A 23,505-nucleotide genomic window follows, 5' to 3' on the forward strand; every position below is an offset into this window, starting at 1 on the left:
TTCTATGGAGGACAGGACAAAATTGTGAAGGACTTCCCTGAACAAAAGTCCATTGTAGTAGAGTGAGAGTTTGAACTTTTTTTTTTTTTAATTTTTAATGATTTTATTTATTTGAGAGAGAGAGCGCGAGAGCCATCAAACCCCGGGGCGGGGGGGCGGTGAGGGGGGCCGGAGAGGTAGAGAGGCAGAAGCAGAGGGAGAGGCAAAGGCAGAGGGAGAGGCAGACTCCCCACTGCACAACAGGGAGCCCGAGGGGGGCGGGGGCAGGATCCCAGGACGCCAGGATCACCAGGATCATGACCTGAGCTGAGGGCAGATGCTCAACCGACTGAGCCACCCAGGCGCCCCTAAAGAGTTTGAACTTCTCCTTGGCTATTGCTATTGCTGGGCAAGGAGAAAAGTTTATTACCTCCTGCTGGGGCAGTAAATTAAGCTTCCTCCTGCTGAGGATGCAAGGTATGGCTTTTCCTCCTGGGGTCTGCAATTGACAACCCGTGGTAGTCCCAGAGAGCTCCCCCTTCAAGGCTTCTCCTGCTCCATTTTAAAAATGATGAGATTTCCTTTATTTTCACAGTATATACCATAATAAATTATATGTATGTGCTTACCTTCTGTCTCTCCTTCCGGTTGTTACCAGGGGCTACCACTACGGTCAATAAATGTTGGTTAATATGATCTATACCTAATAATATTCATGACTTGAGTGTTTGAATTATGTGTTCTTCATAAAGAAATTATACTGAACAGTACTCACTGTAGACATACACACACTTTTTAGAGATTACATTATGAAAGATTTTTTTAAATGTACAAAAGTGGAGAGATTATAATGCATCCCCATTAACTATACTTCAACTTCAATAACCATCAATATTTTCATATACATTTTTTAGTCAAAAAGCCAGTAGTATATACCCCCAGCAGGTTGACCGGTTGTCAACACGGATTGTTTGATTTACATCTAAGATGAGGAAACATATTTCAATTCACCAGGATTATAGTTCTGGGGAACTTTAACAGCAATGACAGACAAACAGACAGACAGACTTTCAGAAAGAGCCATTAAGTACTACCAGTGACCAAGAAGGAAAAAAAAAAAGGTCTCTTATAGACTAGAATCTGAAAAACACTTCACAAGTTTCCTAAATGGCCATTACATGCTACAGGACTTGTCCATGAAAGCAATTCCTGCCAATTATGACAGGTGTTTAGAGGAACCCCATCCAGAATCTAGATCCCAGGCAAAGGATCATTCTTTAAAAGGTAGGAAGAACGAAAGACAAAGGCTTGAACCTAGGCCTGGGAGAAGAACACGGCTAAAGAAAGCAATAACCTACAGGTACTCGCTCTCCCTACCGCGAATGGGGGCAGGCCCGAACTACACTTCCCAGAATGCAAAGCGGTGGGGCGGCGCTAAAGAGATAGTGTGTTTTTACCTCAACTTGGTTCCAGGCGCTTCCGGTTTGATTATAAACCCCAGTCTCTCTTCTTGGCTCTTCTCCACCTCAGCCTAATTGGCCCCGTAATCCGGGCGTGGGAGGGCGGCTCAGACGTCACTGGCAGCGGTTGAATGGAGGCTCTCGGCCCCGCGACCTGATGGTAAATGAAGTCTCTTCTCTGGTCAGAGCTGTAGCTTCTCCAACTGCATTGGAGCAAGAGAACTACATTACCCTGTAAGCCTCGGGGCTGGGAGGTGGCGTGGGGGCGGTCCCTCACGTCTGGTACAGTCATCCCAAGCCTCTTCGGCGGGACTGTGATGGCTGGAGAGATGACGATCTTAGGTCAGTGACCAGGGGTTCTCTATGGCTGTTGTGGGCACCGGAGCAGTTTGGGGAGGCCGGGATGGGCAGGGGTGGTTGTCACCTCCCGGATCCAATTGGCGCAGTGGGAAGGACTCGGGAAAGGTGACTTAGAGGCGGTTTTTGGTTTCTCGGGGCGCCGGATTGAGGGTTCGTCCAGAAATGGCCTGGGCCAGAGTAGGCCATGTAGGGCCGGCGGCGACCCTCTGCGTACATCCCAGGGACATCGGGCCTCGGGAAGGGTTCTTTTCAAAACAACGTCGATTTTGAATCGTTGGTTGAATTGGGGCCTTTGAGAGGCTGCAAGAACGTGCATCTCCAAGACCCCTTTGTAGAGGAAGGGGGAGGAGCAGTACCCGCGGCCTGAGCTGTAGACTCGTGGGATGCTGCATTTTGAGAGAGCCAGGCCTCTTGGATGTATAGTCTGATGCACTTTCCACCAATCTGAGTTAGTAATTAACCCTCCCCGAACGAGAAAATAATGAAATGTTTCTGAAGTTTTCCACATAGGAGCAAGAGGAAAGTGGGGTTGGCACTTGATTTCTTTCTTTCTTTCTTTCTTTTTTTTTTTTTTTGAGTTATGTGTTGATGAGGATGAGCTCACAATTAGTAAAACAGACTCCTACAAATTGACGTTTTGGGTCGTATGTAACACGTATGGACATAATCTCCTGAAACCAAATAACATATTAATTTTAAATTCGAAGTGGCATCTTTCTTCATTCCTTATGTTTACAACCTGCATGGCGTTTGTTCATATTTGTGTGTGTGTATGTGTTTTATTTTATTTTTTTATTTTTTATTTTTGTATATATTTTTAATTTTTTTATTCTTATGTTAATCCCCATACATTACATCATTAGTTTTAGATGTAGTGTTCCATGATTCATTGTTTGTGCATAACACCCAGTGCTCCATGCAGAACGTGCCCTCCTCAATACCCACCACCAGGCTAACCCATCCTCCCACCCCCCTCCCCTCTAGAACCCTCAGTTTGTTTTTCAGAGTCCATCGTCTCTCATGGTTCGTCTACTGTGTGTGGTTTTTTTAAATCAATATTTGTTGAGCATCTGCTGTTTGCTAGGAGCCATTCCTAGTGCAAGGGATATACAAAAGTGAACAAAAGCCGCCTTCAAGGAGCTTTATATTGCGTTTAGGGTCACACATTTATGGTTCTCCTTCCCTAAATATTAATTTCTGCAAGAAGTATTTTCTTAATTTGTATTTAAATACAGAAAAAGTTAATTGTGTTCTGTTGTAAAGTGGCAGTTTCATATTTATACTACTTTCAAAATCATTTTACCAATTTATCCAGTTCATCCTTTTGAAAGGAAAAAGGAGATGAGGGGATAAGAAGTTTTAGTCCTCCAATAACAGAGTTTTTGCTGTGGAAATTTAATAATGGAGTTTCTTTTAAATGATAACTAAAGCTGCTTATAAAGCTATAATATCTAAATATTAATTGATCAAGAAATTGAATTATATCTATATTATATTTATCTAGCTTTTGCCAGAGATGAATGGCTTTTCCTGTCAGTATTAGCACAATTAATTATATGTTTTTACTTTTTCTTCCCCCATAGGTGTAGTACACAGACATACAACTACAGGGGTTTTTTGATTTTGTTGTTCCTTCATTTTAACTGTATTATAGTCTTTATGAAAGACTTGATGTCTGCATTATGAAAAACTTGATGTCTGAGAGAAGTGTTATCTTTAGTACTATAAAAGAAAATATTTTGAGAGTGTATTAGTCTTTTCTCAAAGAGTGTTATTAAAAGGACTTTGCTATAGTAGTTTAACATATTGTACTAGTTTAATAAAACATATCTTTTCATTTGCCTGTATTTCAGGATCAGCTGTTTTGACTCTCCTGTTGGCTGGGTATTTGGCACAACAGTACTTACCACTGCCTACTCCTAAAGTGATTGGCATTGACCTTGGTACCACCTATTGTTCTGTTGGGGTGTTTTTTCCTGGCACAGGAAAAGTAAAGGTCATTCCAGATGAAAATGGGCATATCAGTATACCCAGCATGGTGTCCTTTACTGACAATGATGTATATGTGGGTTATGAAAGCTTAGAGCTGGCCGATTCAAATCCTCAGAACACAATATATGATGCCAAGAGATTCATAGGCAAGATTTTTACCCCAGAAGAGCTGGAGGCTGAAGTTGGCAGATACCCATTTAAGGTAAGTGATTAAGCTAAAATCTGTTTTAATTTTAGTTAAGCATACTGTTTCAATTAATGCTTTGGCTTCAAGCTATAAAACATTCTGTTTCAACTTACTTACTCTGCATGGAAGCTACATTATGACAAGCAGTCCTACAGCAATTCCAGGATGACTTAATTCATTGGCTCCACAGCTCTATCATGGACTTGGAGCCTTACTATGTTCTTGCTTTGCAATCCTCAGAATATCTGCTTAGATCTTTGTTTCATTGTAGCAAGAAAGCTAATGAAGCCCCATGAACTATGGATGGATGGATGGATGCCTGCCTGCCTGCCTGCCTGCCTGGTTAGCTCTTTCATTGTAGCAAGAAGGCTAATGATGCCCCATGTACTATGGATGGATGGATGGGTGGATGGACGGATGGATAGATGGATGGATGGCTAGATAGATGGATAGGTGCTGTGTGTGGTAGGATATACATATTTATATACTTTAAAAGAGATCACAGTAGGCATGCTATTTTATATAGATGGATGGATGGCTAGATAGATGGATAGGTGCTGTGTGTGGTAGGATATACATATTTATATACTTTAAAAGAGATCACAGTAGGCATGCTATTTTATGACGTATTTGAAACTCAACAATATGACATGGTTCCTTAGAATGGCTATTCCAATATTTAATTTTCCGATCTCAGTAAGGGCACATTTTTTTCCCCTGGTTTTCCACTTATGTTGCAGCTTCAGTGAATATTCTTGTACATACATCTTTGTGTACTTCTTGATCCTTAGCTTGAATTCTAGAAGTAGAAGAACTTGAGTTCTTTAAGTACTTTGATTTATATTGCCAAACTGTACACTGAAACGGTTGTGTACTCTTTACTTTTTTTTAGAGGGCCTATATCTTCCCTAGTTACTGTTTGTTTAAGATTTATTTAAGAGAGAGACAGAGTAAGTGTAAGTAGGAGTAGAGGCAGAGGGAGAGAATCTTCAAGCAGACTCCACGGAGACTGCCACGGTACTCAGTCTCAGGGCCCTGAGATCATGATTGAGTTGAAGCCGTAAGTCAGACGCTCAACCAACTGAGCACCCAGGTACCCTCCCGCCCCAGTTACTATTTTTTAATCTTTGCCAATATATAAGTGAAAAATGGTATTTTTGTATTAATTAGCGTTCCTTTGATTTTTACTGAGGTCAGATTTTTTAAACATTTGTTAATTGGCATTTTTATTTTTTTAGTGATCTATTTCTTGTCCTTTGTCCTATTTTTTTGGGGGGGGTTCTTTTCCTTTGTAAAATACTTTGTGATATGTTTACAGTGTTTTTTTATGTTCTTTTTTTTTAACTGATGATATATAATTTTGCTTTTGAGCTGTCAAGAATGTTAAATTTTTATGTGGCAAAATCATCTCAAAAATTTTTAAAAAATGAGTATAGACTCTTACCATGCTTACAATGGCCTTTCCCATCCTATCCACTTCTATTGCTAATGCTTTTACATGACTATATGTAGGTTTGTGTTTTGCCAGTTTTTTCTTTTAAGTATTTTATTTTTTGTCTAAAACATTTTTTTCATCATGATGAGTGTACTCTTTAATCCCCATCACCCATTTCACCCATCCCCCCACCCATATCTTTTAAATATTTAAGTGTTTTTTTCCATAGAGGGTTTTTCATGTAAACTGTGAAGTGGAATTCTGAGTGACTAGCTTTTAAAATTGATAGCTGTATCAGTGCTGCTTATTGAATAAAATTCTTAAATATTTTATGCATTTTCAAAGGAGAAAATAAATCTATCCCATGCATTTCTTAGGTTTATTTCTTTGTTCTTTTTTAGCTTTTTTCTTAGGATCCTTTATCAATTTATAAGTCTTAAGTAATGATTAAATTATATAGAGCTATACATTTCCTCAAAATTAAGAATTTGAGTACATTACTTACTGATTCAGGAATTATTTTTTTCCCAAGTTTTATTGGGATATAGTCAACATATGGCCCTGTATAAATTTATGACGTACAGCATAATGATTTCACTTAAATACATTGTGTAATTATTAGAACAATAAGTTAACATCCATCATCTCGTATAGATACAAAAAAAGAAAAAAAAATTTTTTTCCTTGTGGTGAGAGCTCTTAGAATTTACTCTCTCAGCAACCTTCAAATATACCATATAGCAGTATTAACTATAGTCATCATGTTGACATTACATTCCCAGTACTTATTTCTTTTATAACTGGAAATCTGTACCTTTTGACCACCTTCATCCATTTCCCCTACTCTCCCCCCATCCCCTGCCTGTGGTAACCCATCTAATCTCTTTTTCTCTGAGTTTGGTTGTTGTTTTAGATTCTACATATGAGCGATCATACAGCGTTTGTCTTTCCCTGTTTGACTTAACTGCGCTTAGCGTAATACCCGCAGGGTCCCTCCATGTCACCAGCGGCAGGAATTTCGTCTTTTTTTATGGCTGAATAACATTCCATTGTGTATGTATATCACAACTTTATCCATTTATCTGTTGATAGACACTTCGGTTGTATTCATGGCTTGGCCATCGTAAATAATGCTGCTGTAACCATGGGGTGCAGGTAGCTCTTCCACATAAGGGTATGTTCCCAGAAGTGGAGCTGCTGCATCATATTGTAGTTCCATTGTCAGTTTTTTGAGGACCCCCTGTACTATTTTCCAACCAAGAGTTAGTTTGAGTTTTCTTGGTGTTGTTAAGTTTCTAAGTGTTGTGATTTTTTTGTTGTTGTTCCTGTTTCATGTGGGAACTGACAGTATAGTGTCTTTGAACCTCATTTTAATAGTATCTGTAGCTTATTTTTGTTTTTCCCAGATAGGTTTGTAGATGGTCAAGTTTTCTTCATTGAAATCTAATTATGTAGTCTAGAATGACCAGGGTAAAATTATTACAATTTCTTAGAAGACTTAATTCTCTTTACTCTTGATATGAATTTAGTCTGTTGGTGAAAGTAGGATAGCATGTTTTAGAATTAATCTAGTTTTTTAAATGTACAACCACATTAGCAGGGATAATGACTTAATACATGTTTTCATGGGAATAAGAATGTGATATTTGATTCTTGGATAAGAACATAATGAAGTACTAAAATTATTCTTGTTAATATGTGCCAGAACACTTTTTCAGGTATCTATTATTTTTGGAAACAAGTTAACTAAAAAAAAAGAAGATCCTAAGTCAAATACATGATCCAGGAACTTTTATTCCTTATATTTCATCTTTTTTTCTTTCATTCATTTAACAGATATATATTGAGAATCTTCTATATTCCATTTATATGCGTGGTGATGGATTTTATTATTCTGCTGTTATTGTAGATTCACTTTATAGATTTTAAAGTATAGCTTTTAATAACCTCTAATCTTAGTAAATGATAGATTATAAATAAATTTTATGACCTTATAAAGTTAAGTTTTTTATTGAATAAGTCCAGTGTGTATGTATGTATGTATTTAAGTATATATGTGTATGTGTATATGTATGATTTTACATTTCTTTCTTTTTTTTTTCTTTTTTGGCAAATCCTATTCACAGGTTTTAAACAAAAATGGAATGGTTGAGTTTTCTGTGACAAGTAATGAGACCATCACCGTTTCCCCAGAATATGTTGGCTCTAGACTACTGTTGAAGTTAAAGGAAATGGCAGAGGAATATCTTGGAATGCCAGTTGCCAATGCTGTTATTTCTGTACCAGCAGAATTCGATCTAAAACAGAGAAATTCAACAATTGAAGCTGCTAACCTTGCAGGTAATATCACCCTTGCTTGGGTTATATTTTTCTCAAAATGTTCTTAGGTTGAAAATCTTCTGTAGTAAGGTGTATCATTTTGCAAACCACCTAACGAGGCACATGAATAAACCCAAAGTGGGTAAATTAGATGGATTTTGATATAGGTTTAGAAACAGAAATTAAGAAAATTTTATGGCACAATGTAAAATGCAACATACTATGAAAACAGCCGGTTAGGTAGGCATATAATAAAGACTGAGAACATGGGTGCATGTTAGCAATGAGGAATTTTTTCTATCAGCTTTCTTTAATGTTATGATGAATGTAATATTTTTTTTTAAATCTGAGGTGGAAGAGAACTCATTTAAAATCATTCAATAAATATTGAGTGCCTTGATAAACAAAACAGATAAATCTCTGTTCTCATGGAACTTATATTCTACTGGAGGGAAACAGAAAGTCTGTATTAAAGATAAGTATATTGTGGGGTTTCCCTCTCTTAGCATTATTTGATATTTTGGGCTAGATAATTCTGTGTTATGGGGAACTGTCCTGTGCGTTATAGGACAGTTAGCAGCACCCCAGCTTCTACTCATGAGGTGCTAGCAGCCCTCTCCTCTCCAAGTAGTGATAATCTTCTGTCTTCAGATGTTGCCAAATGCTCCCAGAGGGGGAGCAAAATTGCTCCTGGTTGAAAACCCTGATACATTGTATATCAGAAAGTAACATGCAATGGAAGAAAAAAGAGTAGAACAGGAACAGGATTGCTGGTGGTGATGGGGGGGGGGGGGATCTTGTAGGTTTTAGAGTGGTCAGGAAGGCCTCATTGAGAAAGTGACGTTTAAGCAGATTTGAAGGAGGCACGTTTGTTAGCCAAGCTGATATATAGGGTAAGAATATTGCAGGAGAGAATGGTCAGTGTAGCAGCCATAAAATGGGAATTTGCTGGTACATCTGAAGGTGGTAAGTTGGTCAGTGTGACCAGAGCAGAGTGAGTGATGAAGTCAGACTGCTAAAGGAAAGGGTATGAATTTAAATAAATTCTTCAGAATTTGAATAATTTTTTTATGGCTCCTGATACATAAATGCCGTATTACTTTCCAAACCGCTCATGACCTGTGGCAGTTAGGTTAAAGCAGGAAGTTTGCGCAAGGAAATCTGACCTTTTGCCTGAACTTTCACTGTTTAGCATTACTTTCAAGATCAGATTTGCTGTATATTTCAGATTTACATTTGAGGGTCTTAAATTTTAAGTACTTTTTTTTTTTTTTTAAATTTTTTTTTTATTAAGAGTTTTTATTTATTTGTGAGAGAGAGCATGAGAGGGAGGAGGGTCAGAGGGAGAAGCAGACTCCTCGCCGAGCAGGGAGCCCGATGTGGGACTCGATCCCGGGACTCCAGGATCATGACCTGAGCTGAAGGCAGTCGCTTAACCGACTGAGCCACCCAGGCGCCCCCAAATTTTAAGTACTTTTTTAAGAGTCATTTTACCTATTGGAACATTTCATCTAGATTTTTTAAATAATCTCATCTGTTTACTTATCTGCTTTTCTTCAAAGTCCCTTTAAAAAGAAGAGCATAGTAAGCTTATTTCATTTCCACAGCAATTTATTATAGTACATAATGATTAAAGTTTTATTGCTCTTATATTCCCAAGTAAAATAATGAAAATTAAAAGGGGCTAGGATTTTTTAAAATTAAATATTAAATAATACAGAATAGAATGATGTATTCCACTGAATCTGGGCTTTTCTTTTCAGTTTTTAGAATGATTTTAATGATTCCATTTAGAACAACCAATATTTATCCTTCCATTTCATTATTTTTGATGGGTTTGTGACTACTGTCTTTGTTACTCAGTGGAGTTCATGTTGCATAAAACACACTAACATGGTATGACATTGAAGGGGAAGGAATTTTGAGAATGGTGTCCTCTGATGAATTGTTCTTCCTTCCAACCAATCTTACAGGACTGAAGATCTTGAGGGTGATAAATGAACCCACAGCGGCAGCCATGGCTTATGGCCTCCACAAGGCTGATGTCTTTCATGTCTTGGTGATAGATTTGGGTGGAGGAACTCTAGATGTGTCATTGCTAAATAAACAAGGAGGAATGTTTCTAACCCGAGCAATGTCTGGTAAGAAAAATACAGGGAGACTAAAAGAGGTTCAGATAATGCTTTCCTTATTAGCACACCTAATGTGTTAAGTGTTTATTTTTAAATTTTTTTCAGGGGATGCCTGGGTGGTTCAGTCAGGTAAGCGTCCAACTCTTGGTTTCAGCCCAGGTTATGATCTCAGGGTTGCGAGATCGAGCCCAGTGTGGGGCTCCGCACTTGGTGCAGATCTGCTTGAGATTCTTTCCCCCTCTGCTCTTCCCCTTGCTTGTGCACGTGCTCGCTCTCTCTCTCTGTCTCTAAAATAAATCAATAGAAATAAAATAAAAATAAAATTTTTTTCAGTATACTTTGACTTCATTTTGGTAGTCTGTATATGTAATTTTATAACCACCATTTATATATATATCATAACAACAAAAACTGAAATCTAAAAAAAAATGACCGAGGCAAATAAATATATCACTGCCAGTTGTGGCTCACTGAGCCGCTAGGACTTCATGGCTTTGGTGAAGGAAATGAAAGCAAGAAAAATCCTTTAAAATGAAGAGTGATCAGTTTATTTCATTTGCTAACATGTTTTACAAAATAGATATGCTTAGAAAATCTAATAATAGTGTTCTCTAGGAAATTACAGGTTTTTGTATTCTAAATCTTTTTTTTTTTTTAAGTATTTTGTTTTAGTTTAAAGAATGGAGCCTGTTTAAAAAGTGAAGCTATAAGTTATAGGTTGTCTAACTTCTGCATTTTTCTTTTTCCTAACTGGACTCTTTAAAAACCAAATTCAGTGCCAGGGATTTATATTAACATTAATCTTTTCCTTTTAAATCTCTCTTTCTCCTTTTTTTTTTTTTTTTTTAAGATTTCATTTATTTATTTGACAGAGAGAGAGAGAGGGAACACAAGCAGGGGGAACAGCAGAGGGAGAGGGAGAAGCAGGCTTCCCGCAGAGCAAGGAGCCCGATGCGGGGCTCGATCCCAGGACCCAGGGATCATGACCTTAGCCGAAGGCAGACGCTTAACCGACTGAGCCACCCAGGCGCCCTTTTTTTTTTAATTTTAGCTCTTAATCTAGCAAGCAAAAGGATTTAAAAAAAAGATAAAATGCCTACTGGTACTTTTTAATTCTAAAGACTTCTCTTGAGAGTAATCATATTCAGTGTTTTTAAATTGCTTTTAAAAGCTAATCTTTTGTCAACCTTTATCTTCTGAAAAATTATTTAGGGATATCATTAAGAGATACTTCCTTTTTTATTATTTAAAAATTTTAACCAGAGGGGCGCCTGGGATCGAGCCCCACATCAGGCTCTCTGCTCTGCGGGAAGCCTGCTTCTTCCTCTCCCACTCCCCCTGCTTGTGTTCCCTCTCTCGCTGTCTCTCTCTCTGTCAATTAAATAAATAAATAAAATCTTTTAAAAATTTTAACCAGATATACACTGTTTTTTTTTTTTAAAGATTTTATTTATTTTTCAACAGAGAGAGAGACAGCGAGAGAGGGAACACAAGCAGGGGGAGTGGGAGAGGGAGAAGCAGGCTTCCTGCGGAGCAGGGAGCCTGATGTGGGACTCGATCCCAGGACCGTGGGATCATGACCTGAGCTGAAGGCAGACGCTTAACGACTGAGCCACTCAGGCGCCCGATATGCACTGTTTTTTAATAATACACATTTGAGTTAAAATTACTTTAATCCAATTATTTTTAATCAGTCTTTGTATGAATAAAATCTAAATAGTTAAGTACATTAAGCAAGAGATTTGTTATTCATTATATCATTTTCATACATACTACACAGACATGTATATGCATATACGGTACAAATACATAAATATACGCCTTTTTATTTTTAACTTAGGAAACAATAAACTTGGAGGACAGGACTTCAATCAAAGACTGCTTCAGTATTTATATAAACAGATCTATCAAACGTATGGCTTTCTACCCTCTAGGAAAGAGGAAATTCACAGATTAAGACAAGCTGTGGAAATGGTCAAATTAAATCTGACTCTTCATCAGTCTGCTCAATTGTCAGTATTACTAACAGTGGAGGAAAAGGACAAGAAGGAGCCTCAGAGTAGTGACACTGAACTGCCAAAGGACAGATTTTCTCCCACTGATGGCCACCATGTGAACAGTGTGTTTGGAGGTGGCCTTTCCGAAAAGAAAAGCGGAGAAAGTCAGGTGTTATTTGAAACAGAAATATCACGGAAGCTCTTTGACACCCTTAATGAAGATCTCTTCCAGAAAATACTTGTACCCATTCAGCAAGTATTAAAAGAAGGCCACCTGGAAAAGACTGAGATTGATGAGGTGGTTTTGGTTGGGGGTTCTACTCGTATTCCTCGAATCCGCCAAGTCATTCAGGAGTTCTTTGGAAAGGATCCCAACACTTCTGTAGACCCTGACCTGGCAGTGGTGACAGGAGTGGCTATCCAAGCAGGGATTGATGGAGGCTCCTGGCCTCTCCAAGTCAGTGCTTTAGAAATTCCCAGTAAGCATTTACAAAAGACCAACTTCAACTGAATTATGGAGGGATGAGTATTTGTGATTGTCTGATGAGCTCTTCCTCCTTATCAGACCACCTCCTCCAATAAAGAAAAATCTCTAAAATATCTCAGAAATTTACCTGAAAGGTAACATTTAGATACACAGAATTTTACATAACATTTTGTTTTAGGATTAAATGTGACCAGATTGATCCTATTTGATTTCAGAGAGATCTCACTCCAACAAATACTTTTAAAATGATAGAATTGAAGTAAAACTGTTACAGGAGCATGGGTGGTTTTGTTTTCTGGAATCTGGAAGTAGATAACCATATGCACTTAAAATTACTTTCTGTAAACATTGCCTAGTACTAGTATTACAATTCCCAGTTCTTACTAAATTGTATTAGCAGGAGCTGGTAATTGATTTGCTTGGTTATCACATGTAACTATTAGTTTGAACTCTACTTGAAGGACAGTATTGGTGTCAGGTTTTTACATTGGCTGGGAGATAGCAGTATTAGTAATATAAGCTGCATATATAAATGTTCAGTAACTGCCATAAATAAATTTACTTTCACAAATTCAATTACGTGTCCTATTTACATAATCTGCATTCTCCAGATTTTTAAAATTATTGATTGTATCAACTTACTTTCTTTCTAAAATAGCTGTAGATTTATTCAGATGTTTCAATACCAGACAGTAAACGTAACCAATTTATACTCCAGTTCCTTCAGTTGCTATGCATCATTCTCTGCTTGGATTTCCATGATTCTGCCTGGTTAGAAAACAGTGGGGAATTAATAACTTCATTCTACACGTCTTAATGTCACAATAAAGCCATCATTACTAGCTCTTTTTTGTTACCCAAGACCTTTGCAGACACTAGTAAGTACCAATAATTAGCTACAGTATTTATGTTTTTGTTTTTGTTTCTTTGTTTATTTTCAGTAAGCCCTGGAGAATGTAGCTTGCATTTGAACTATCAAATCATACTTGATTCAGTTGTTACTGAGATTTTTCCCCATATTGGCTTTGAATGAGGAAAATGTGCTCAGTTGTAAAATCCTTATTGTTGTTTCCCACTACATTTTACAGTAGTCACACTTGGACTGTTTTTAGCCTTAAGGTTAGTATGTGTTGCGAGTAAAAAAAATTTTGAATATTGGAAATAATGTGACAATCTAATGTGGGAGGCAATGTGGAAGAATTTCTACAAATCAGCATTTGTAGCAGTTTCGTTTTGTTTTTGTTTGTTTCCTTTTAGAAATGCCACAGGGACCATGAAAGAAAATGTAGCAAGCAGTTATATTTCTGTGATGGCCATATTTGAAGACTTTTTTTTTTTTTCTTAATGCATGCATGCTTCATATTAATATTCAAAGATTACATTCTGGTCAACATTTTTGTTAATGTAAAAAGTATGTCTGTTTTATCTGTTGTTGAATTTAAAGGATGTTGAATTTCCAATCACTGAAAAACAGAACTAAGCAAACTCATTTCAGCAACGTCGAAACATTTCAGCTTCTGAGAATAAAAAGCTGAATGTTAATATTTTTTGCAGATCTAAAAAAAAAAGGTTAGCAATGAGATTGCTGTTAAAACACAATTTCAATCACATAGTTTTGTGTACAGAATGTCTAGTAAGTAGATAGAAAAATAAAAAATGTTTGTTGACATATTTTATTTTAGAACTAACAGAGAAATGCCAAAGATGAATCCTTCACTGCGTTATGAAAATATTCCAGTGTTCTCTTGGACTTGATATGAATCTTTAATAGATTTTAGAATTGGAAAAGATCTTTTTGCAAAGGTCTTAAGAGAAAAGTGTTCAATCTATCAAAATCTCCACTTACATTATCAGCTTTAACCTAAAGCATTTTAACATTTTTAAAAAAAGCCTTGACTCTCTCAAATACATGAGATAGTTCAGGAAGATCTGTTATCACTTTTTAGTGGAAACAATTTGCAGAACGGGGCAGCTAATCTCATATACTAAAATTGGAATTTAAATGTGTCTGAAAAATAGGATGGCAGTGTTGGAATTTGGGGGCAATAGTTTAGCATATTCTCTAGTATAGTTACACCTTTAAAAATACGAAGTAATGTCTGTCAGTCATATGTTAGGGGCCTATATATAAATGGTCTTGAAATCAATGTAGTTTATTTATTTAAAAGAGAAAGGGATCCCGAAAGGAATCATTTATGCCTAATAATCTTAAGACATTTTTCATAAAACAATACATTCTGGTTGTACATGTAACTAGTGTTTTTTGAAGTGCATTAACTTTTTAAATATTAACTGTTGTATGATTAGAATATGTGAATGAGTAATTTATTTTGTATCAGGAATGTTTCGGTACTGTGTTTTCACTCCAACCACTGACTTCACAGATGCTACTGTGTATGACATTTCAGAAGATTATATAGTTATTGTGCATAACAGATTGTGCCTCTTCAAATTGTGTGTATACAGGTAATTCACATTTTAATGTAAATAAATACCACTTTGCAGTTTGTTTTTTAAACTGTGTACTTTCTCTTCCATTCACAGCTAGGCCAGAGTACATATTTGAGGTTTATAAGTGAAAAGGGAAGCAGGGACAGCTGCTGTGATGCTCATGCATGTGAGCTCAGCAGCTATTGCCCGCTCCCCTGCATCCCGACTCTGGGGTTGCTTGTATCCTTTTCCATTTATTTTCCTAATTTAGAAGTGACAGTTCCTGTATCATATGAACAGTAGCTCCGGAATTCTGAATACCAATTCATGACCTTTGACTATAATGGAGCAAAGACCTAAATTAATCTATAGTTAGTGAATAATCCTACTGTAATCCTTTGGTTGATTCAGTAATACTTCATAATTTTCTAATAAAGTTTGTCTTACTCTTTGGACAAAAACTATATATACATATTTTATATATCTAAAGAAATTCATTTGATTAATATAGTCTTTTCAGATGAGCCCTTAAATAAAGATAGTAGACTTGACTTTCCAATAGTTCCTGTGATTCCTTCATAGTTTTTCTAACCACCATTGCTGAGGGACTCAAATGAGGAAATATAGTGACACTCCCATATTTAGTTTATTTAACCAACAAAAACACAGTACCCCATTGAGGGTAGGCAGCCTCCATTGTAGCCTCCAATGACACCCATTTTCTGGTATTCATCTCCTTTTGTGATCTTCCCTTGACTTATGGGCAAGATTTGGTGACTCCCTGCTAATGATGAGAGGTACATGGTGAATAAGCACCCCAGCGGACAGCACCACCTTCCATCTGTGAGCGCCTTCTCAAAAGCGAGCCCTCTCTTCCTTCAGATAATGTGGCCATGGTTGAAGTTTAAGTATAATCTCATGAGAGACTTAAACCAGAATAGTCCAGCTAAGTGGATTCCTGGCCCATGGAAACTACAATATATTTTTGTTGTTTTAAGCCACTAAGTTTTGGATTAATTTGTTGACCAATAGATAATAGAGTGCTAATTATGTACCAGTACTGTTCTAAGTGTTTTAGTGATGGGGTGCCTGGGTGGTTTAGTTAAGCGACTGCCTTCGGCCCAGGTCATAATCTCAGGGTCCTGGGATCAAGCCTTGTGTCGGGCTCCCTGCTCAGTGGGAGCCTGCTTCTCCCTCTCCCTCTGCCCCTACCCCCTTCTCACTCTCTGTCAAATAAGTAAATAAATAAAAATATTTTTAAAAAAGTTTTAGTGAAAACCAATTTAGTTTTGTTCTAGCAAACTTATGAGTAGGTACTATTATCCCCATTTTCAGATAGGGAAATTAAGACACAGATGTGTCAAGAAATTTCCCCAGGATTATACAGCTAATAAGTGGCAAAATCAGGATTTAAATCCAATCCATGCTCAAACGCAGTGCTGTGCTGCTTTATCCATCACATAATACAACCCCATAGTACCGATTTTATTCGGTTACTAAACTACTGGATGGTATCCATGAAAGACTTCTTATTTAGCTGATGATATTAAAATTACAGATTTTGATAATGCTATTTAGTCCCTTACACTTCTGACTAATTCATTGGTTTTTGTGAGTACCTAGTGCAAAGAAAATACTCAATATTCCAAATGGCTATGGTAGAAAGATAAGGAAATAAGCAAAGAAGTTCAGTGACTTGAGGATTTATGTGGGCTTGTAAGAAAATGCCACAATAAAATAGGTTATTATTTTAGCTAAAATTCTCAAGCTCCTGATTCTGTAGTTCTCAAGTTTCTGCAAGTTATTGAAAATTCTCCTGATGAAGTATGAAAGAAAGTAAATTTGCCTTGGTAAAGCATTTACTTAATTTGTAGTATGAATTAACAGACATGAAGTAAAAAAAAAAATTGACATTACTTGGGTGTTAAAGCAGGACCAAATGCTGTTTTTTTTACACCTCGTTGAATTAACTATCATTTGGCTTACGTAAAAGACCTCCTTGTAACTTTATTAACATATGTATAACACATAAACACACACACATTTCTCCTGTTAAGAGTTCATCCATTTACCTTAAATCATCGAACATGGCCTATATAGAATTGGAAATTGGAATCTGGATCTCAGTTAGTTGTAATCGCTACTCTTCCTCTGTCTCCCAGTTTGCTAAACTCAAGTTATTTTGCTGAGGTAAGTCTTGAAAAAGACTTTGTGGCAAAAAGTAGTTATGGCAGAATCTGATAAATGCTACTGCAGTATCTTTTCTATTCATTCTTACTTGTGTTGTTTAGAGCAGCAACATCCACTGCTTTAAAAACTGTTTCCCAGCCTCCTTTGCAGCTAGGGGTGGCTAGTGATACAATTCTGACCACTGAGATGTAAGCATAAATCAGTAGATAGAAACCCCACAGGCTTTTTTTTTTTTTTAAGGTTTTATTTATCTATTTGACAGAGAAAGAGAGATCACAAGTAGGTGGGCAGGCAGGCAGGCAGAGGGAGAGGGAGAAGCAGACTCCCCGCTGAGCAGGGACCTGATGCGGGGCTCGATCCCAGGACCCTGGGATCATGCCCTGAGCCGAAGGCAGACGCTCAACCTACTGAGCCACCCAGGCACCACCCCCCTCCCTTTTTTAAGCTTACACGTTTGTGCTATTAAATGTCTTGTTCCTCACCATTCCTTTCTTCTTGGAATGCAGACATGATGCTGGGGATAAAGCAATGGGTTTTTGCACATGACATTTTCTACTACACATATCGGCAATAAACCAATGGTCATTCGTAAGTATATTAAAGATGAGTTACATTTTTGAAGCATGACTTCAAAAACTGATCCTATATCACTTCCGTTGGCGCACACAAAACAATGCATGTGTGGTATTTTCTTTCTAAACATTGTGGAGCAAATATTTGTCAAATCTTTCAGATTTTTTTTTTATAAATATCACAAATATTTCTCAAGTTATGACCTATTTTTACATTTTACTCCTAGGTCTATTCACATTTATTTTGTTCTTTGTGCCACGCTCAGGAGATAAAAGATTCCTAGCTTTGGGGCGCCTGGGTGGCTCAGTCTTTAAGCGCCTGCCTTCGGCTCAGGTCATGATCCCAGGGTCCTGGGATCGAGCCCCGCATCGGGCTCTCTGCTCTGCAGGAAGCCTGCTTCTCCCTCTCCCACTCCCCCTGCCTGTGTTCCCTCTCTCGCTGTGTCTCTCTCTGTCAAATAAATAAATAAAATCTTTAAAAAAAAAAAAAAGATTCCTAGCTTTGATCAACTGTGTAACTAACTGTGTGCTCAGACTGGCCAATCTATACGTAACAAGCGAGCAGCTCTGGTTACCTCGCCAGCAATCGTGGAGAAGCCAGTCAGCCTTTTCCCCATTCATATTCATTACCTTATTAATTCAGCCGCAGAGCAGTCACATGAATTACCTAGATACCTTTCATCTCTATAAGCACATTTAGAGAAATGTAGCTTACAGGATAGCCATAAGTCTTGATTTCAGGATTCTACAGATGGCCCACGTGCTTGCAAAATGACAGCTAGCAAGATGCGAATTAGGAAAACCAGAAGGAACTAGATCTGTCCTGACTGGTACCTTCTCAAGTGACATAATATAATAACCTGATAACAGTATGATACTATATTGTGTACCACTGGGGACTGGATCTTAATCTCCAGTTATCCCAAAATTGCTGTGTATAGAATAGACTTTTGTAAACATTGCCTCGATTTTGTCCTTTTTATTCACTTAACAGTGTGTTCCATGATGTTTGTAAATATGAGACTACAATTACAGGAGCTGTGACTATTGATATTTAGATAATAGCTAACATGCCATTGAATGTTTTCTACATGCCAGACACTGTCCTAAGTGTTACATGTTATGTGATTTAATTTTCAAAAACTTTAGGAGGTAGATAAAACTGTTACTCCCAAGTAAGCCCAGAGGAGTAAGTAAACTTGCCCCAGTTTACACAATCGGAAAGTGGTGGGAGTGGGCTTTAACACAGGCACCCTGTCCCAAGATCCTGAACTCTCTAACTTACTATATTTTATTTTATTTTTCTTGATTATTTTTCCTAAAAGCCCCTACAGATCAGTTATAATTATTTGTGTATTAAAATATAGCATTATGTCTTCATAATACTGTTTGACATCAAAGCTATGTTTAAAAGTATATGAAATTGCCATTATTAAACCATTTTGACCTACAAAAATGGCTATTTCATATGGTTCAAGCTAATGATATATTTGAAAAAGCAGCCTGCCCCCAAACTTTAATTCCATTTACTATGCTTACAAAGCTATTGGTTTAAAATCTTTCTCCCCCATTTTTGTTAAAAAATCAGACTCTTTTTAACTGGCTCTCCCAGGAATGAGACATATTAGTAGGAACTGGAAAGACCATCAATTTTCTCACCATGTAGACCTGGATTCTACATATTTGGCCAAGATCCTCTTGAAATCTTATTTTTGACAAAATGGGGTAGATAATACCTTTCTTATATTCTTTAGTGAAGACTGAAGTAACAAAAGATTCCAATGCCTTGCACATTACAGGCATATGGTATGCTTTCAATAAATATCATTATCCCTAAAAGAATTCAACTTAATCCTGCTTAGCATTTTCCTTCTATCAGCTAAGGTAAATATTTCTACACATTGAAATTATAATCACTATTTTCTTAATATATTTTGTAGTTAATTATCTTTAAACAAATCAATCATTGACTAAAGGTGTTTTCTTTTTACAAAATTCAAATGAACTACCTCTCTGTAATCCAGTCATATTGAGTACCCTGCACTTTGCTTCCAGTGTACTTCAGTGATTGAATAACCTTGGTGAACATAATTGCAATGAAAATGTAGTATTAATTTCTTAAAACATGACAAAATTATCTTTGAGTACTTTTGGCTTAGTCTTTTTTTTTGTTTTTACTCAAATTCTAGTTAGTTAACATACAGTGTTACTATAGTAACATATAGCTTCTTAAAACATGACGAAATTATCTTTGAGTAATTTTGGCTTAGTCTTTTTTGTTTGTTTGTTTTTATTTTAATTCTAGTTAGTTAACATATAGTGTAATATTGGTTTCAGGAGTAGAATTTAAGGATTCCATCAGTTATATATAATATTACATTTTGATGTTTATTTTATTTTTGCTTTATTTTTCTCTTTAAGTATATTATATGTTATACATATATCTGTATATGTATATATAAAACTGCACATATCCTAAGTATACAGCTTGATGAATTTTCACAAACTGAACCAATACTCGGGCCCAGATCAAGAAACAGAATATAATCATTATTGCAGAAGCCCACCGGTGTACCCCTTCAAACTTTACCCCTCCTTCCTTACCAAGAAGAGCCAGTATCCTGACTTCTAATAGTACTATAGACCAGTTTTCCTTTCTAAAAAACTTTTGTACAGAGTTATAGAATCACATACTAATATTTTTTTGTGGTTGGCTTCTTTCACTCAACACATTCATGAGATTCATCCATGCTGTTGCCTGTAGCTGTTGTTCATTCATTCTCATAGCTGTATAGAGTTCCACTCTGTGACTATACTATAATTTATCCAGGCTTCTGTCGATTTCCATTAGATTTTTTTTTTTTTAAGATTTTATTTATTCATTTGACAGAGAGAGAGAGAGAGAGACACAGCGAGAGAGGGAAGACAAGCAGGGGGAGCGGGAGAGGTAGAAGCAGGCTCTCCGCCGAGCAGGGAGCCCGACGCGGGGCTCGATCCCAGGGCCCTGGGACCGTGACCTGAGCCGAACGCAGACTCTTAACGACTGAGCCACCCAGGCGCCCCCCCCCATTAGATTTTTTAAATTACAGAAGGTCTCAAAAAATAATAAATTAAAAAAATAAATTACAGGGGCGCCTGGGTGGCTCAGTTGGTTAAGCGACTGCCTTCGGCTCAGGTCATGATCCTGGAGTCCCAGGATCAAGTCCCGCATTGGGCTCCCTGCTCGGCAGGGAGTCTGCTTCTCCCTCTGCCCCTCCCCACTCTCATGTGCTCTCTCTCATTCTCTCCCTCTGAAATAAATAAATAAAATCTTTAAAAAAAAAAAAACTGTTTAAATAAATAAATAAATAAATTACAGAGTCTCTGGTTGATTTACTATAGGTGTAAAGAGGCTAAAACATAAGCTTTTAACAATGAAATATCTAGATCCCTCTCTTTTATTTTAATTCAAGTATAGTTAACATACAGTGTTATATTAATTTCAAATGTACAGTATGATGATTCAATAATGCTCTGCATGACTCAGTGCTTATCACGGTAAGTGTCCTCTGAATCCCCTTTACCTATTTCAGCCATCCCCCTACCCACCACCCCTCTGGCAACCACCAGTTTGTTCTCTGTATTTGAATCTTTTTCTTTTTTTTTTTAATTTCTCTTCTCATCTTTGTTTTCTTTCTTAACTTCCACATATGAGTAAAATCATATGGTCTTTGTCCTTCTCTGACTGACTTCTTTCACTTAGCATTATACCCTCCCAGCCATGTTGTTGCACATGGCAAAATCTCATTTTTTATATGGCTGGGTGATATTCCATTATATATATCTTCTTTATCCTTTCATCTATCAGTGGACTCTTGGGTTGCTTCTATATCATGGTTATTGATAATGAAAACACTGGAAGACTATATGCTACAAAAACATAAGGGTGCATATATCTTTTCAAATTAGCACTTTCGGGTTTTGGGGGGTAAATACCTAGTAGGAAAATTACTGGATGATATGGTAATTCTATTTTTAATTTTTCGAGGAATCTCCATTCTGTTCTCCACAGTGGCTGTACCAATTTGCATTCCCACCAACAGTGCATAAGGTTCCTTTTTCTCCACATGCTTGCCAACACTCATTATTTCTTGTCTTTTTGATGTTAACCATTCTGACAGATGTGAGGTGATATCGCACTCTAGTTTTGTTTTGCATTTCCCTGATGATGAGGGATGTTGAGCCTCTTTTCATGTGTCTGTTGGCCAGGTCTATGTCCTTTTTGGGAAAATGTCAATTCAGGTCCTCTTCCCCTTTTTAATTGAATTACTTGAGTGTTGAGTTGTAAAAGTTCTTTATATATTTTGAGTATTAACCCCTTATCTGATATATCATTTGCAAATATCTTCTCCCATTCGGTAGGTTGCTGTGTCGTTTTGTTGATGGTTTCCTTCACTGTGCAGAGGCTTTTTATTTTGATATAGTCCCAATAGTTTATTTTTGCTTTTGTTTCCCTGCCTAAGGAGACATACCTAGAAAAATGTTGGTAGGCCAGTGTTAAAGAAACTACTATGTTTTCTTCTAGGAGTTTTATGGTTTTAGGTCTCACATTTAGGTCTTTTTAAAAATCCATTTAGAGTTTATTTTTGTGCATAGTGTAAGAAAGTGATCCAGTTTCATTCTTCTGCAGGTAGCTGTCCGATTTTCCCAGCACCATTTGTTGGAGTTTAGATCCCTTTCTTAATGGAATTCAACAGATATTTTATTCATTATTTACTGAGTACAAAACATACTGATAGGCACTTCAGGGATTGTAAAGAAAGGATAACACTTCTAGTGGCTTAGATTCTAATGGGAGGAGGCTTTAGATAATATAGGGTTTTATAACTTCAGGCAACTTTTCATAAATACCTGTAGGGGATGAAGGTAGGTTGTACATGGTTATGCACAGGAAGGAGAAAAGGTGAATAAAAGAAACAGTTGATAGGTCTTCAAGAACATGTTAAAATATTTTATTAAAATCATCTTAAAAGGAAAATACCACTAAATTTGAATACTTCAAATTTGAAGGGCAATTCAAGAAATAATACTGCTTCTATTACATAAAACTACTAAGTTAAAAAGTCCTTCAAGATATGATTAGTATTACAAGCCAACAATCTTCTTGTGAATGTATACTATCTGATACCTAAGTCACTGAGGTTAATCCAGCCAAAAATAATGTTGCATAGAAAGTACTGTTTTTTACTCAAAGTCAATAGTAAAAAATATTATAAAATATTATTTTAAAATAAAGTATACCATAAAATAGTTAATATATTATTTCTAAAAAGCAACTGAATAACCACTAATATTTTTTCTGTGATTCCCCCATCATTTTATATACTGTACAGTAGCTCAACACATATTATGTCTGTCTATAAATACCTGTATTATATTACTCGAAAATGCCAAGTCATTAATTCTTCAAACATTGGTTGGGTATCAACTAGATGAAAATCACTATGCTAGGAACCCAACATACAAAGATGACTGACACTGGGTACTTGCCTTCAAGTAGCTTTAGTGGGAAGACAGACTAAAATAATTAAAATAAGAGTATGGTCCCTGTCATGACACCAGTATGCACACGGGGATGGTGAGTACAGAAAAGGGACAGCTAGATCAGATCGGAGAGCAGGGGGGAAATCAAGGGACCCTTCATGGAGAAGATGACTCCTGAATGAACTCAGAGACTTAAAGGATACATGGCATGTAGTACTTTGGGCAATGTGGAGAAGGCAGATATTCCGGAGGGCATGAGTGGAAGAGAGAAGGTTGGGTGCAGCCCAGGATAGTTGGAACTCTGATGCTTTTTGGTATTTATGCGAACATGTAGCCAGGGGCCTGCCTTTGTGCAGTTCTCCCCATTGTTATTTTTAAAATACGAATCTATTTTCTATTCAGTATAATCAATCTATAGCTAAAAGTTTTTATTATTTTGTCA

At 36.9% G+C, this 23,505-nt stretch overlaps 2 protein-coding genes across 2 annotated transcripts in view; one reads left to right on the forward strand and one right to left on the reverse strand.

Annotated features, from left to right (window-relative positions):
- The first annotated feature begins 1,638 nt into the window (after nucleotides 1-1,638).
- Nucleotides 1,639-14,863, forward strand: HSPA13 (heat shock protein family A (Hsp70) member 13). Its single transcript, XM_021679283.2, has 5 exons — nucleotides 1,639-1,781; nucleotides 3,653-3,993; nucleotides 7,540-7,753; nucleotides 9,706-9,873; nucleotides 11,705-14,863. Exons 1-5 carry the CDS (start codon nucleotides 1,757-1,759, stop codon nucleotides 12,370-12,372), a joined length of 1,416 nt encoding a protein of 471 aa, XP_021534958.1. The 5' UTR covers nucleotides 1,639-1,756; the 3' UTR covers nucleotides 12,373-14,863.
- Nucleotides 14,864-22,540: 7,677 nt separating this feature from the next.
- Nucleotides 22,541-23,505, reverse strand: part of LOC110571154 (multidrug resistance-associated protein 1-like) — an 89,190-nt gene continuing 88,225 nt past the window's right edge. The window contains exon 28 of the mRNA XM_044919127.1: nucleotides 22,541-22,544. Coding sequence (XP_044775062.1) covers nucleotides 22,541-22,544 — 4 coding nt within the window. The remainder of the gene's footprint in view (nucleotides 22,545-23,505) is intronic.

Source organism: Neomonachus schauinslandi, chromosome 1 (genome assembly GCF_002201575.2).
Source record: "Neomonachus schauinslandi chromosome 1, ASM220157v2, whole genome shotgun sequence".
Lineage (NCBI taxonomy): Eukaryota > Metazoa > Chordata > Mammalia > Carnivora > Phocidae > Neomonachus > Neomonachus schauinslandi.